Genomic DNA, 16,434 nt, shown 5'->3' with positions numbered 1-16,434 from the left:
GCAAGGGAGGAAAGCGGGAAGGAAGCGCGCTGTCTTCTGTCGCGCGCAAGGCTTGGAGGGGGGGGGGGGGGTGCGTTTACTCTGAGCGCAGAGAGCCGCGGTGACAGACGTGCTTTTGAGCGCTCCTGCCATTACGTTATTCTACCCACACCTTGTGAGAAATGCTGGGATGCGTGGCAGGTGTGGCTTGGTGCACCGGGCGAAAAATATGAACGGAGCTATTCACACACCAGCAATGTTGGCACGCCTGATGACGTGAGACGCGCCGGTTGATTGCCACCGTAACGTCGCAGAGCTCGACGTGCGCACTCGCGTTATGTTGGAGTATATCTGCGGTTTGAGGGGAGCGTTCGCCATCTCAGTTGACTGCCAAACTTCCAGGCAGCTGCACTGTAACCAGTATTTCGTCTCCCGCAACTGCACTATAAGCGATAGGTGTATACATGGAATGCTATGGGAAAATTAACGGGAGTTTGAAAAGACCGTACTATATCCAGTCCTGCATTATAAGCGGTTACGTTACTCGGTTACGTTACTCGGTGCGTGCGTCGGGCGCCTGCCTTCAGCACCGCATACTCGCCATTCATAATCGCGTCGATAGCGGTCACGGTTTTTTCCACAGCGGTTGCGGAAAACAGTTGTTTCGTTTTTACTCGGTGCAAAGCTGTCGAGCTTGAAGAGCACCGGCTACATCGCGATTATGTTTTGGCCAGCTCGCTGGAGAAAACGTAATCGCGATGTGTGCGCGATAGTACAAAGCGTGTCTACATGCTTGGTACACATGTTTTGCGTATGTACAGGGCTTGAAAATCGTTGTTTTGGTTATAGTGCGGTACCGCTTATAGTGTAGATATTCGCGACTCCGGTGACTTACGTTATAAGCGGTCTAAACTGTATTTTAACACTGTGTGAACACATTATGTTGTAAGCGTATTACAAGATGACGTGGTTTGGCTTGTGTAGTGGCTTGTGTTTGACAGCAGTATTAGACCTCTTGTGTACTAACTTTTTGCAAACATTTATTGATTCATTTTTCAAGTTGGTACAAATATCAGAAGAAAAGGAAAATCTTCAAAAGAAGTTGCAGGAATTGCTTAGTCAACATTCACAGCCCACTTCTCAAGGTAGGATGAACTTTTAGCAAAATACTTGCTGTATGGTAATCTTCAACCTGCAGGCCTTTCATCAAGTTTGAGAAATAGTGCTTGTTTAAAGGGGTCTTAGGTCACTCAAAGTAGAGCACTGCACGGGCCGATTTTTGCGGCCCGGGCCCGGCCCGGGCCCGTTTTTACATTGGGCGGCCCGCCCGAGCCCGATCAAAACATTTATGGCGAGACCCGGGCCCGAAATATTCTACGTTACCCGCCCGGCCCGGCCCGCCACCCCTTTACCTTAAGCCCGAGCTCGGCCCGAGCCCGACTCGAAACCGGCCCGAACCCGGCCCGAGACCGAAAAATACATGTTTTTCAGAGTTGAGAAGCCCGAGAATAACTCGCAGAAAGCCCGAGCCCGGCCCGGGCCCGCGTCAAGAAACCCGAGCCCGGCCCGGGCCCGAGTGAAAAAGCACTCGCCGTGCCCGAGCCCGGCCCGAGCCCGTGAAAAAACTCCTCTGCCCGGCCCGGCCCGGCCCGTGGGCCGGGCCGGGCCCGGGTTTTCGGGTAAGCCCGAGCCCGTGCAGTGCTCTAACTCAAAGCACAAAAAGTTTATTTTATACTATTGGTTAGAATCACTATGTAGAGGGCATTTCCTTGCAACGTTTTTGGAATAGGCAAATTAAAACGGTGTTTTGAAGTGGTTGAGCTGAGCAGGAAATTTGATACCTAATTCTCCCTGTATTTGTGTCCTTACAAAATACGGCTGCCAAGGAATGTGGTCATAGAGACAACAACCAGTGTGAGCCATGAAGGGTGTTATATTAATTTATTCTCTTCCTTTTGTTGTTTGCTAAGCCATCTCCTCTGCTTACAACAGGTTCTGGCAACCTTGTCTCATTTCAAACATTTCTTGCAAGAAATGACTATGGAATCCTGGTATGAAAATAATGAAGCTTTTAAACTGGGCCTGTTGGCTCATCGCCAAGCAGAATCTCTGTAAAACAAGGACAGTGGAAGGTACTGACTGCATCAGCATTGACCTGAGCAGTTTTAATGAGGGTACAACAGATGAATGCACTTTGACTCATAAAAGATGACAAAGGTGACAAAGTGATCCAATGCATAGATTAAGTTGGGCCATAAAATACTTTCTTTTGTAACCTCATCTGGGCATTATGTCATTGTTTTATTGATCCTTTTTTTAATTTCTTATGCTATAGCAACAAAATTTTGCTCGGTTGTTACTTAATGTTCATGTTGTCTGCATTATTCTTCTTTCTTTTTTTTTTTTGCCAGGAAGATAAGAAATATGCAAAGGGCATTTTAAAAGCTTCTGTTGTAGTAATTGCTATTTTGATGTATCGCATTCTGCTAGCATTTCTTCAAATGCTGAACTAAAGCTCAGAACCAATTGAAATATACACTTTCTTCTGCATTAAGTAAAGAGTTACTTGGTATTACCTCCAGAAATATCTGTGTGAAACAGGCTGGTGGTTAGAAAGAAACATGCAATGTCCAGCTATAGAAGGGTTTATAGTACAATGTATTGTGTAACATTTGTTTGACTGTGAGGAATATTGTCCCCTATTGGTCGACTCTGAGTTGAAGATAATAGCAACCCTAAAATTCCTGAAAGCTGGTAAAAAAAAAATCTAAACACGAGTTGTAACCAATATGTTTACCCTATTGAAGTAACAGCCAGTCTCGCTACTTGCAATAAATTACTCACCCTCGCACGCTTTTACTCGCACCCACAGCATACGACAGGCAGCCACGATGTTATTGCACTTGGACTTTATACAGAACATCACGGCGAGAGCCAAAATTTGCCTGGAGTGTCCATTAATTGCTATCGCAATAAAATGAATCTGTCATACAGACAGAAGGCCTGAATATCTAGTACATGAGGGACAGGCATTTGATGACCATAGCAAACTCTGTGGAAAAGCATCTAAAGGAAGCCTTACAGATGTTGTAGGCACGTGATGCTGTAATAACAGTAAGTTGGAGGAACATTAGTAATTCCTAGTTTGTTGAATGCCATTGGTCAGGTAAAAAAAGTTCTTGCACAATGTGGATGTAAAGAATGCAATATCTAACAACAGAGTAGCATTGATGGAAGATGAAAACATAACAGAAAATATAAATAAGCTGCTAGAACAAATTTTATTTATTCGATTACCTCAAAGGCCCCTAGTCAAGGGGTATTACATGAGGTGTGTACATTCACATCTAATGCATACATACATTCATAACTAATGCATACATTTACAAATAAGTACAATCGATACTACTCTTGGAAGTGGCAGAATGGGAGTGTAGCATGACGTGGGGAGGCAAGTAGTTCCAGTCCTTTGCCGTCTGTACGAAGAAGGATTGGAGATTCACAGAAGTATGAGTGCACTAGGGATAAACAGCTTTGGAATGGCTTGTACGACTGGAACTGCGATGAGCTGGTGACAGAAAGGCCAAACTGTGAGTAAAAAAAATTGTGGAATAGGCAAAGCTGACATGTTTTGTGCCTAGATTCAAAGCTGACAAGGTTAGCACACAATTTAAATTTCGTTACACTAGGCTGAAAGGAAAAAAGAAATTGGAGTAAATAAATCTAGCTGCGCAGTTCTGAATAGATTCAAGAGCTTTAGACAGGTCAGAAAGATATGGGTCCCATATTGCGCAGGCGTATTTCAGTTTTGGACGCACTAATATTAGATAAGCTTGTGTTTGGACAGAGGGTGAGGAAAGACGCATGTTATGATGGAGGTAGCCTAGAACGCAATTGGCTTCATTAGTGATACGAACGTCTGACGTCCAGCTCAGATTACCTGTTAAAGATAGGCCATGGTACTTGAATGAGGATGCGGTAAAGATTAATGACATGCCAGCAGCATGTTGTGTCACATAGTTCCGTCTACGGTGGAAAGCGATTAATTAGTACTGTTTTACTTACATTTAAGGACATAAGCCACTTTCTACACTATTCGTCGACTTGGTCCAGTCACTCTGAAGAATATTAGTTTCATTATTGCAAGTAATAGGGCGATAAATCACACAATCATCAGCAAATAGACAAATTGTAGATGAAATGTTAGAAGGCAGGTCTTTAATATAAATAAGGAATAGTGAAGGGCCTAGTCTGATGCCCTGAGGTGCACCAGATGTGACTGGTGATAGACGAGAAGAGAATGAATTAGCATAAACAAACTGCATGCGATTAGTTAGGAACCTATGGATTCAGCGGTCATTATGCTTATCAAGATTTAAACAGGAAAGTTTGAGGAAAAGCCGCTGTTGCAGAACTTTGTCAAATGCTTCAAGAAACAACGCGTCCATGGGCAGGTTAACATCCAGACATGAACTGATATCGTTAGTGAAAAGAGCGAGCCGCGTTTCACATGATAGTCCTTTTTTGAAAGCCATGTTGGTTAGGGTGAAAAAAGCTGGCGGATATTAAAAATTATACAATGTGGCAATAAATTATATTGTTACAAGTGTGACAATGCTGTATTATTTGGGTATGTGCAACACGCTGTAGTGAGACACGGGGTAATAGAGGGTGGAGGAGGAAGACGTTCGCCTAGCGATAGCAAAACCTCGGCTGGCGCTCAAGAACGTCGGTTACGTCGTGTCCCGATAAACCCTCTCTTCACTGAGAGTAACCCGTAATAAAATGTTCCATTAGTTTGGAGCAAACGGATGTAAGCGAGATTGGACAGTAAGCATGGCATGAGGATGACAGACCCTTCTTTGGCACTGGAATAACTGCCAACTTTCCAGTCGTACGGCGCTTCCCCAGACGATAATGATTGCTGAAAAATGTGGGATAAGATGAAACTGGTGACACACTTGTATTTTTAAGACCTTTGAATTAATTCCATCTGTACATGCAGATGACGTTAGTTTAGTGTCAATTAACTTGACAATGCCGTTAGATTCAAAAGTAAGTGGGGGCATGAGTGGATGATCACAAAACGGAAAGTTGCATTCAGAGTTTCTGCATTATCGCAGTTGGAGTATTGAGTCATCTACTAAAGATAAACTTCGATTAGGGTTGGGATTAAGTACTTTCCAAAATTGTTTGGGATTGCTTTTGAACATAGCAGGTAATGCAGAAGAAAAGAAAGACTGCTTAGATTTAGTAGTAAGGAACTCGAACTGTTTTTCGACCTTAAATTATTTTTCCCACGCATGCGCACTTTTGGATAGTTTAACCGTGCGAAAAAGTCTCTTTTTTTGTTGTTAAAGGCATTTTATAGTTTTATTAAACCTAAGTGAAGACATCCGTTCATTCACAGTGATCACGGTGATAGCGGGAATATAAGTATTCATGAAACTTCTTTTGGAAAGTGACCAGTTACCTAGTTTCAACGGAGTGAATTGGAAGGTTGGAGATAAAGACACTGGAAAAGTTCATAAGTTCATAGTTCATGCTTTGGTAATCTGCCTTGTTGTAAAAGGTGATGATAAGCTTCTTGACTTTTGCTGTGCGAGGAAACGATCATCGGAAAGATACATGGATGACCCAGTGATCTTTTATGCTGGGCAAGTGGACTAGTGGAGATACATTGTCGGGTTGCGAAGTAAGCCCAAGGTCAAGCACGTTTGAGCTATGTTGAGTTTCACTCTTTGGAGAGAGCACAAGCTGAGTCAAGTGAAATGTAAAACAGGTGTTGACGAAATCGATCTTGTTAGTACTGTCATTTGAAATAACTGATTCTATGTTGTGCCAAGTTATCGTGGGAAAATTGAAATCGCCAGTAAAAGTACAGGGACGTTATAAGTTATAAGGGACGTTATGTAACAGACGACAGGGCAGTGTAAAAATCCTGGACGAAGGACGCATCAGAATTCGAGGGGTAATAACAGACTCCAATAATTACTTGGGGATAGGAAAGCTTGGAATAAATGAGCAGAATTTGGAGAGAAGAGACTATGTCGATACGACTGCAACAAAGGCTATGGCGAGCTGCTATGAGAACACCACCTCCACACCAATCGTTGCGATCATTTCGAAGTATGTCAAAGCTGGGGAAAATTGACGGGATCTCGTTGATGTATACAGATGGGCACAGCCAAGTTTCAGTGAGAATAATAAGGTTAGCTTCGGTGGTATGTGCGAGAGAGGCGAGTGCATCACATTTGGGCAGTAAACTCCTAATGTTCGTATAACGAAAAACATCTGAACTGGCGCGTGGATTAGTGGGAGACTGCAATTGCTAGGATGAACGAGGAACAACTTGGCTTATGGCATGGTTGTAAACGTGTCTTGTTTTCGATGATGTCTATGATGTCGAAGCTTGAATGGCTTGCACTGGGATTTTGCGTGCCCCACAAAGCGCTCATTTGCAAGTCTAGTAGCTGGTGAAAAATCATCAGAGATGCTGTACGTTGTGCCTCTAATATTCTAGAGGAGGAAAAAATGTGTTCTTTGTTCTTAAATTGCGCGAGCTTAAGGAGAATTGGTCTGGTCTTGTTTGGCTGAAAGGAGCCAAGATGCTGGATGTCTTTGAGCCGAGTTTTGACTTGAGGGATTGCGGCACACTTTGTATCTGCTTTGTAAAGCCAATTCTTGATTTCTTCAATGTTTTTGTCATTTTGAGATAACTTTGTGCGCATCGCTTTTATTTCAAAAGTGACGCTTGCCCAGATCGAATTTCATCAAGCACTGACATGATCTCGCATGAAGCCTGAGTGGCAGATTAATGGTGGTTGGGACCGGGATTTAGTTCAATATCGCCAGAAAGCATCAGCAGATTCAACAATATGTAGAAACAGTCATAGCACATGGCTAGAGTGCGCTGTCGGCTTGGCAGCATGATCAAAGCGGCATAACGCATACGCAGTGGGAATAATGAATATTGCCAAGTTACCTGAATGACGAAAAGACGATGTGGGTGAGCAAAAGACATTGATTTCATGCAGCCAAGCCCATTGAGCTGTGTGCGGATGGTGCAGAGGCTTTTGTCGGGCACTTGTGATGTGTGTGTTGAAGTAGTTTCTCGTTGACTCGTTGTGTGCAAAGCCAAGGGGCCAGGCAACAGTCGCAAGGGCAGAGCCAAGCAGGATTGTGTAGATGCTTTCATGTCGATAGGCGTAAAGGCTGTTTCAGGTACTTCCGAAGGATCACGGAAAACGTCCAAAAGGCAGCCAATCATCTGATGGGCGCGGGCAGGTTCCTGCTGGCAGGACAGCCTAGTAGGTCGCAGGAGATTGAAATGGGAAGAATTTAAAAGTCTGAAGAATAAGGCTCAAGTAATTGTTCAAGAAAAGATTAAGGCTGTAAGCAATCAGCAATCAGTGGATGGCAGAGATTCAAAGAAATTATGATCATGCCCCAAGAAAGTTTGGTATAAGTAGAGGCTTTTATTTATTTATTTATTTATTTATTTATTTATTTATTTATTTATTTATTTATTTATTTATTTACATATACTGCCATCTTGCATAGCAAGATATTGCAGGAGTGAGTGTACATATATGTCAATCAATTGAGGAATACATTTTAGTGGCAAAAAATAAAGCAAACAATATAGAAAAATCAAATATCAGGAAGAGCTAGTTGATTAATGAACATAATTAGGAAATAGGTCGGCAAATTCATCACATGATTACTCGCGCAAGGACCCCTCAAGGCCATTCCAAATCGCAATTGTATGTGGAAAAAAGGAAAACCTAAAACAATCAATCGATGAATTCAAAGGAACAATGTTAAGACGATGACTTCTTATGGTGGGCCGAGAAGAAGGGTTTGTGAAAACAATAGGTGCATTGGCGTAAGTTTTCTCATGAGCAATTTTATGTAGCAGAACAACACGGTCACAAGTACGTCTATGGGCCAGAGGGTTTAGTAGCAGCTTAGTAGCATGTGATGTCGGTGAGAAATTAAGGTCATAACGATTAAATATAAATTTTATGGCTTTTTTCTGAATAGACTCAAGCATGTCTATATCTTTGGAATGATGTGGTGACCACACTACCGACGCGTACTCAAGTAGAGGCCTTATTAGTAATTTGTATGCCGTTAATTTACATTCTTTAGTTGCATCTCGTAAGTTTCTTTTAAGAAAACCTAATTTTCTCAACGCCTTGTTGGTTATACATTTTATGTGAGCATGCCATTTCAGGTCAGGGGAGTAAGTAACACCAAGGTATTTGAACGTGTGGACGCTTGCAAGCTTGTGCGCTTCATTAAAATATGTAAATCGTAATGGTTGTTTTTTATTTGAAAAAGTCATTGAAACAGTTTTCTTAAAATTAAGTGACACTTGCCATGTTCTGCTCCATTCGCAAAAATGGGCGAAGACTTCATTCAGCTCTAACTGATCATGATTACTGGTTATAGTAGAATAAAGGATGCAGTCATCAGCATATAGTCTTATTTTGACAGAAGTGCCTGTAATTAATTCAACGACATCATTTGCATAGACAATAAACAGCAAGGGACCCAAGACAGACCCTTGTGGTACACTGGATGTAACATTGACATGAGATGAGTGAACATGGTTAAATGCAACAAACTGGGTTCTTGTACTTAGGTAGTCCTGTATCCAACCTAGTAGTTTATCATCATCAATTATTGCCTTGAGTTTAATGAGAAGTTTTTTATGACACACTGTATCAAAAGCTTTACTGTAATCAGGGTCCTTCAATACTTCTGGTCATGAAACTACCACCAAAGTTTCATATAGGGACAAAAGCTGCCACCAGAGGCGCTGCCGTGAGTAGAAGGGCACCAATCTTCCGCGCTTGGAAGGGCACTCGCGCGTTCGCGTGGGTGTTTGCCATGAAAAACACCTCGCCCACATTTTTTTTCACTGTGATCACCAACTGAACATAGCAGTGATTACTCTTGACCAAATAAGGCAGCATGCGACTTGTTTTCCACGTCAAGTCATTGATTGTTAGCAATGGTTCAACCAAGGCTGCCCGTCAAGTGATGCAATTTTGCTTGTGCTTGTACCTACGCCTACGTTTCTTGATTCCTGTGTACTTGATTGAAATCGTGCTTAGATTATACAGTGCACCGTGAATAAGCCTAGCTGACCCACAGATTAACGTTGCTTGCGCAAGAAGTTATGGTGCGCCCTACCACGCGCTGGCGGTCCGCAGCGCTCATTCGCCTGATAATTGCCTGTTTGTTCTGGGGAATCGCGAAGCTGCCAATAAAAATTTCGCGCGCAGAACAAGCAAATCTGAATATGAAGCCATCTTGGCACTAATTGCAGCAGCAACTGTGAACTGCGCTTGCTAGATATAGGCAACATGTGCGGTTTCTAAGCGAAATTTCTTGCATTTACGCATACTAATTTCACATGATCACTTCAAACCTGCAAGCACTACTGCACATACAATTTGGTTACAATTAGGATTGCGTTTGATAGACTAGCAGAAAAATTGGTGGATGGAGGGAATGAGACAAACACACCTGGAAAATTAATTTATGTCACTGCTTTCCTTCCTCCTGTGGCTGGACAGGATGAACGAGCACCAGCACGAAATAGCTTGTTCCTTTCGCGCGTAAAAAAATGCAAACGGCACTTAATAAAAAAGTGTACAACTTCAGCCGTAGTGCTGACAAAATGTGTTGCGCAGCCAACACTGGCCGAGGAAGTACGGTCGTCCAGCAGGATGTTTTCAACAATGTTCATGTAGACATTGGCACAGGCTATATTGTCCACGGTGCACACTTCTATGTGCTCTTCCACAATTTGTAGAAGGCACAGCAGCTGGTCTGATGGCACTTGCAAAAATCCTCTGGTCTTTATTTTGGTCAGTGCACTTGGCTCTCGGGAGGTGCTCCTGAGTGTTTGGAGGTAGTCCTTGCAGCTTATTCTAGCAAACTTTCTTGCAATGTAGCCGCCAAGGTAATCCAAAATGCAGTCCTTCGTTGACTCCGGACGATTGATATCTTCCATGCACTCAGGCGGCTTCAGTAGTACATCATCCAAAAGAACTGCAAGGGTATCAATCTGAAACGCAAATATTTTGCTCTATCACTCAGTGAATGGCAAGTGTGGGAAATTTTAAACACCAGAAAGCATAATAGATGTTCACTGCATTTCAAACAACCAGACGTGTATGCCATTAGCATCAAATGGTTCGACAATCATTGTCACATTTCTATACAGTGCACAGCTACTCTACAAGTTGTTTTGGTGTGTGTGTTATAAAAAAAGTTTACCTGGTTAGCAGTAGGTTCTTTATGCTGAAACAGATCTTGCATTTTTAAGAGTAGGTGTGGCCCATCTCCTTCAACTGAGGCACGCTGTGGAGGCCGGATCAACTTGTTCACTGATAGAAAGCGATAAATTAACAAAAACTGCTGAACAGCTGGCTACCCCCCTGCTCCGGCAACATGCCTTGCAATGCCAAAAAATCTCTGAAAGAGAGAAAAGTGCAAATCAAAAGCCTGCAAATAGCGAAAACATTTAAATTTACCTCCAGATAGTCTTGTCCAAAGTGTCCAACTAGAACGTAGCGAAAGCCAGACTTCAATAACTTCTCAACAAGTGTCACTGTGCTGTGCAGTGTTATTCTCAGCGCATTGCACGTAGGTTTGCTCAGAAAGAAGACTTGTTTTTGCTTTGGAAGACTTTGTATGTAAGTGTGCCACCTGTCGAGCCATTCAATGTTCTGCTTAAGTGTCTGGAATTAAAAAAAATAATAAACGTAGTTTAATTGATGCTTCAAAGGAGGCGACGCTAGCATTAAAATTTTAGGGCTCACAGCAATGTGTTGTGCTTCTTTATACTGCACATCTTGTGGCCTTTTCGAATTTAGGCAGTCGAAGAGACCATTCAGTCGTCTCGTGAAATCCAAGGTTGCTTTGGAGCCATGAAGCTTCGTACATTCTTCTGTACCACGATAGAAGTCCATCGCTGAAGCAGTGCTTTCACTGAAGAGCTGAAAAATAATTAGGGGGGTTATGTGACAGTATGTTCAGTTGTCGTGAAACAATAAATTTTTGGCACATTTACTAATTCATGACACATGATAAAGCAATTATCGTTTCTTGCCTGGACAGCAAGCCTCACGCCGAGTTTTTGGAAAGCATTTGGACTGATGTGTGCTTTTGTGAGTTTTGGTACAGCACGAAGTCCAGCTTGCTGCTCCTCATACTCCAAGAGTGCTGCAAAGTGGAAGTGATAAACCTCTTGGTCATCAGGCATCTGTATCGCGGTCCGATAGGAAAAATTCCGCGAGAGAACATTAGCCTAGGCACTGTGATGACCCATGTTAAACTGTGTGTCTTGCTTGTTGCTTACCAGAAATTTCCCAATCTTCAGGAGGTTCTTTCTGATGCACTTAAAAATGTGCGGGGGGTCAATTATAACCTGTACGACTTGAGAGGGGTCACATGGATGTTCAAATGACGTTGACACTTTGTTGATATCACCACTGACTCCTAAAGAAAAGGCATTGCTATTATTACCACCAAATCAAACTAAAGCATAAATGAATGTCGATAAACACTTACCCAAAGAGTTCAATGCTGATCGGTTTGAAGTGGAATTATCGCAAGTTACTGCATCCACAATAATACCAGCATTTGAAAGCAACACAATGCACTGCAGCAGAAGTTTGGCAACAACATTGCCTGGTGCAGCCCCAGACGTGCAAAACGCTCCCACAGTCTGCGACCAGCCACCAAGGAATGGTCAGAAAAGAAACACCAAGACATGGTCACCATCTTTCACTTGGTCAGACGGTTTCGTGTGCTCTGCGAAGTCCACCTTTCCAAGCAGTGCCATGTCTGACTCTCTGATGTGAAGGCTCTTTCTGATGCTCATCTCATCAAACATCAGGACCCCTGAAAAAAAAAAAATGGTTTATGCTGTTTGCCCACAGTCTAGATAGAACTGTATGAAAAAAAAAAAAACATGTTTAATCAAACCTCGTCTTTCTCTCGCAGTAATATTGCCCACTTTGTCTTTGAGGATGGCAAACAAATTTATGTCGAATCCAAAACCAGCCTTTAGGTTTTTGAAGTAAGAGTAGAGTGTGCGAGGGTGTGGCGGAGGAAGGAAATTATTCTCATTAAGAAATGTGTAAACTGCCGACGACTTAATTTTCAGCAGCAAGCAGTCGTAAATCCATTCCTTTTTATACCTGCAACAAAAGACGATGCAGTTTTCTTTTTTTTGCATTCACCATTCAGTGACCATGCTGGTAAATAGCACATGCAAAAAGTAAATCAAAGCCCTCTTGGTCTGTGCTATCACTTTTTTTGTTTCGATCATTAAGCAAACAGTAAACACGTTCATTGCAAACACCATGCTTCAAGTAAACCTCTAAAACACACAGTCGCGGTTTATATAAAAAAAAAAAAAAAACATCACGAATGGGGGCTTACCGTGCTGATTTCGTGGACTTCATGTTTGCTTTCATGATGCACTGATCTATAATGAGCTTCTCGCGGTCCGATAGCTTCTGAATAGTCTTCTGCATGCCATGTTTTGAATTTGCCTGTGCCTCCGCGTTTGCGAGCTTCCATTGACACGAATAAAGTTGCTGCTTCACACTGCAAAGTTGGGTATTCACCCTTTGCAGCTCCGAGGCAAAGCAAATGGCGTGCTCTGTTTGGCACTCTGCATCTGCACCGCCAAGGCGGCTCACAGTTCGTACTTCATCTGCAAAGAGTGACCCAGAACGAATTTCGTAATGGGAGTGATGCCAGTTTACTTGCGTGTAGAGCAAGTAGCATACTCCGAAGGTATGTACCAGGGTAGCAGACTTACCGTGAATTTCTTCTTCGGCTGCATTGGTGAAGTCTGCAGTTGCGACGGCCGCAACTTCGACTGCAGTGCAGTTTGAAGATGCCTCTCGTCGCCTTTTTGCAGGTGGGCGCCCTGTCGGTGCACGCGAACATTCTTTGGGCTTCGACAAAGTACAGAGGCAAGCCTTCGAAAATTCTCGGAATGGCGTCTTCTATCAGTTTGGGTCGATCGCGTGGCAGTGACACAACGCTTCCATTCACTGTGCACACGTCCGCACGAGTAATGTCTCCAGCATCAAAATGTTTTTCGCACACGCGAACGTACTTTGATTCAAACGAGAACCCGGCAGTCTCTTGTCGCGGGATTGCTCCCTTCCACCTGTCGCGTAGTTTCGGGTTGGCTGGTAAACAGAATAAGGAGACTTTTTCGTCGACGCCCTTGTATCCTGAGCGGCAGCCTGGCACACAGCAAGTGTAAGGCATCGCTGCTATGGCGAATTGGGAAGTATCAATGTCACCACATGGAGGCACACGTTCAGACGAAAGAAAAAAGAACCACGCACAACAGCACGCCGCGCCAACAGTCCGCTTTTCGGCGGCAGCGGCCGCCTTCCCCGTCACCCTTCTAGCAACGCCAGCGCCGCGGCGCTGCAACTGCGGGCGCTATATGAAGCTCTCCCATAGCGTTACGTGGGAGTTTCATGACCAGGAGAAAAGTATTGAAGGACCCTGCTGTAATCAATGAAAATGGCATCAAGCTGTCCTCTGCGGTGAAGCGTGGTTGCAATATCGTGGGAGAACTCTAGATGTTGTTTTACCGTCGAGAATCCAGAACGGAAGTCATGTTGAGCATGCGAGAGAACATTATGTTCAGATAAGTACTCAATGATATATTTATGAATAATGTGTTCCAATAGTTTGCAAGATGTTGATATTAAAGAAATAGATCTGTAGTTAGACATTAACTGCTTAATTACCGTCTTTGTGAATGGGAACAACCTTAGCACATTTCCAGAGTATTGGAACAGTAGATGTTTATACAGACTTTGAAAAAATTAGGGATAAATACTGTGAGCTCCATTCAGAATATCGCAGTAAAAACATATCTGGTATATTGTCTGGCCCAGTACTTTTCATAGTATCGATCTTGAGTATAAGGTTATGTACACCAGCTGAAGTGATTACCATACTAGGAAAAGGTGATGCCGAAGGAACAGTGCAAAACGTGGGGGTGCGTCCATCATCACAGGTGAACACTGATTTAAAGTAATTATTAAAGGCTTCAGTGATGCTATGATTATCTGAGCATGGTTGGTTGGCAATAATGAATGAAGGAGAGCTCTGACTTGGTGGACTGATGGTTCGCCAGAACTTTGATGGTTTGTTTTTAATGAAAAGAGGACAAAGTGCTATTAAAGTAGAAACTTTTCGCATTTGACATAGCAGATCGTAAGTTATTTTTAAGTGAGGACAATACTGAAGCTTTCATTGAATTGTTTGCATAGGGTTGTTTGCGAAGACGCCTGATGCGACAAATTAAGTGTATAATTTCACGTGTGTACCACGGGTGCTTGGGGTTGTGCTTCACACACTTGGTTGGAATGTAATCAGTGATACATTGATTCACAATTGAGCAAAAACGGTTCTCTAACACGTCAACAGAGGAATGGTTCGCGCAGCTCAAAAACTCATCAAAAGAGCATGCGAGTAACTCAGTTATGGAGTTGTCATCGGCACGCTCAAAGTTCAATACAGTCTGATGTGAAGGAAGCTTAGGCACAGTTGCTAAATTCAAATAAACGATGACACCCTTATGGTCCGACAGGCCTTCAACAATATTACAATCATAACCATTTTGTCTAAGTTGCTCATTTATGAAAACAAGATCTAAAATTGAGCTTTCGCGGGTTGCGGAATTCTCAATTTGTGTCAAATGGAAAGAAATAGTCAAGTTAATCAAGTATTCGCAAATGACTTTGTGACGGCCATTTGCAGATAGCGTTGGCCAGTCTATGCCAGGGGTGTTGAAATCACCAGAAACTAACATTTTACAACAGTTAAGTTTGTGTTTGGTTATATTGTCGCGGTACAACGCGAACAGAAGACAGGGAGACGTTCTTCAAGAACAGCACAGGACGACCTGTTCCAACAAAACAGAACAGAGACACGTCTTCTTCCTCTAAGAATCCCACTGACCCACTAGACGGAGTCCGCTAATGCCCCCATCGTCGTCGTCGTCTGCCTGTAGAGCACGCGTGTCATTTGTCCCTCCCGAAAAGAGCATCGCCCCGATGCTAGACCGGAAACGTCACTTGCGGAAGTGAGGGTCCCTCGCATAGTCATTCGCTCACATACGGCTTCATGCGCACAACATGCACAAGTTCAGGGGGGTGCGGGCGGCGCCGCGTACAGTTGGGACTATCAGGGACAACCTCGTAGGTGACATCACTGAGTCGCCGCAATACTCGATATGGGCCGAAGTATCGCCTTAACAGCTTCTCGGAGAGGCCTCGTTTCCGTATGGGTGTCCAAACCCACACTAGGTCGCCGACTTCATAGGTTATGGTTCTACGGTGAGCATCATAGCGGCCTGCGTCGTAGTCTTGCTGCTGGCAGATCCGCAAGCGCGCGAGCTGCCGAGCCTCTTCGGCGCGTTGGGTAAACACATCGGTGTCCGTGTCAGTGTCGTCCAATTCGTGTGGAAGCATAGCATCCAACATCGTTCGTACGTCCCGGCCGTGAACAAGGCTGAACGGAGTCATGCGCGTCGTCTCTTGTTTCGCAGTGTTGTGTGCAAACGTGATATAAGGGAGGATGTCATCCCAATTTTTATGTTCGACATCCACGTACATTGAAAGCATGTCTTCAATTGTTTTGTTGAGGCGCTCCGTCAATCCGTTGGTTAGTGGATGGTAGGCAGTTGACTTCCGATGAGTCGTTCCACTTAGCAGCAAGACGTGATCTAAAAGCGCAGCTGTGAAAACGGTGCCTCGGTCGGTTATTACGACGCGTGGTGCACCGTGTCACAACGCAACATTCTCGATGAAAAATCGCGCCACCTCGGCTGCTGTGCCTCTCTGGATGGCCTTTGTTTCAGCGTAACGTGTCAGGTAGTCGGTTGCGACGAGAACAAAGCGATTTCCTGCAGTAGAAGTAGGAAGTGGACCCAAAATATCCATTCCGATTTGATAAAATGGTGTTTGTGGAACCTGAACAGGGTGTAGGAGGCCGGCTGGTTTCGTCGGGGGTGACTTGCGCCTCTGGCAGTCGAGACAAGTGCGAACGTGATGTTTCACGGTGGTGGTAAGTCTCGGCCAGTGGTAGCTTTGCCGCACTCTTGCCCAATGTTCGCATGTAGCCTAAGTGACCAGAAGTCACCTCGTTGTGACAGGCTTGAAGTACTTCCATACGAAGAGCTGCAGGAATGACGAGCAGATAGGGGGATCCGGTCGAAGAAAAGTTTCTTTTGTAAAGGACGTTGGCCCGTAAACAAAACGATGACAATCCTCTTGCGAAAACTCTTGGTGCTTTCGCAGATCTTCCTTCTAAGTAATTGATTAGACCAAGCAACTCAGGGTCGTCCTGTTGTTGTTGAGCGACGGCGGAGGTGTCCAGAACACAAAG

General features: G+C 43.8%; 1 protein-coding gene across 1 annotated transcript in view; it reads left to right on the top strand.

Annotated features, from left to right (window-relative positions):
- Positions 1-16,434, top strand: part of LOC119435939 (golgin subfamily A member 2) — a 198,592-nt gene that overhangs the window by 60,093 nt on the left and 122,065 nt on the right. Inside the window, exon 12 of the mRNA XM_037702641.2 lies at positions 1,040-1,124. Within this exon, the coding sequence (XP_037558569.1) occupies positions 1,040-1,124 (85 nt within the window). The remainder of the gene's footprint in view (positions 1-1,039; positions 1,125-16,434) is intronic.

This window comes from Dermacentor silvarum, chromosome 1, assembly GCF_013339745.2.
Source record: "Dermacentor silvarum isolate Dsil-2018 chromosome 1, BIME_Dsil_1.4, whole genome shotgun sequence".
Classification (NCBI taxonomy): domain Eukaryota; kingdom Metazoa; phylum Arthropoda; class Arachnida; order Ixodida; family Ixodidae; genus Dermacentor; species Dermacentor silvarum.
Note: the sequence above shows the minus strand (reverse complement) of the source record. Positions and strands in the feature narration are given on the sequence as shown.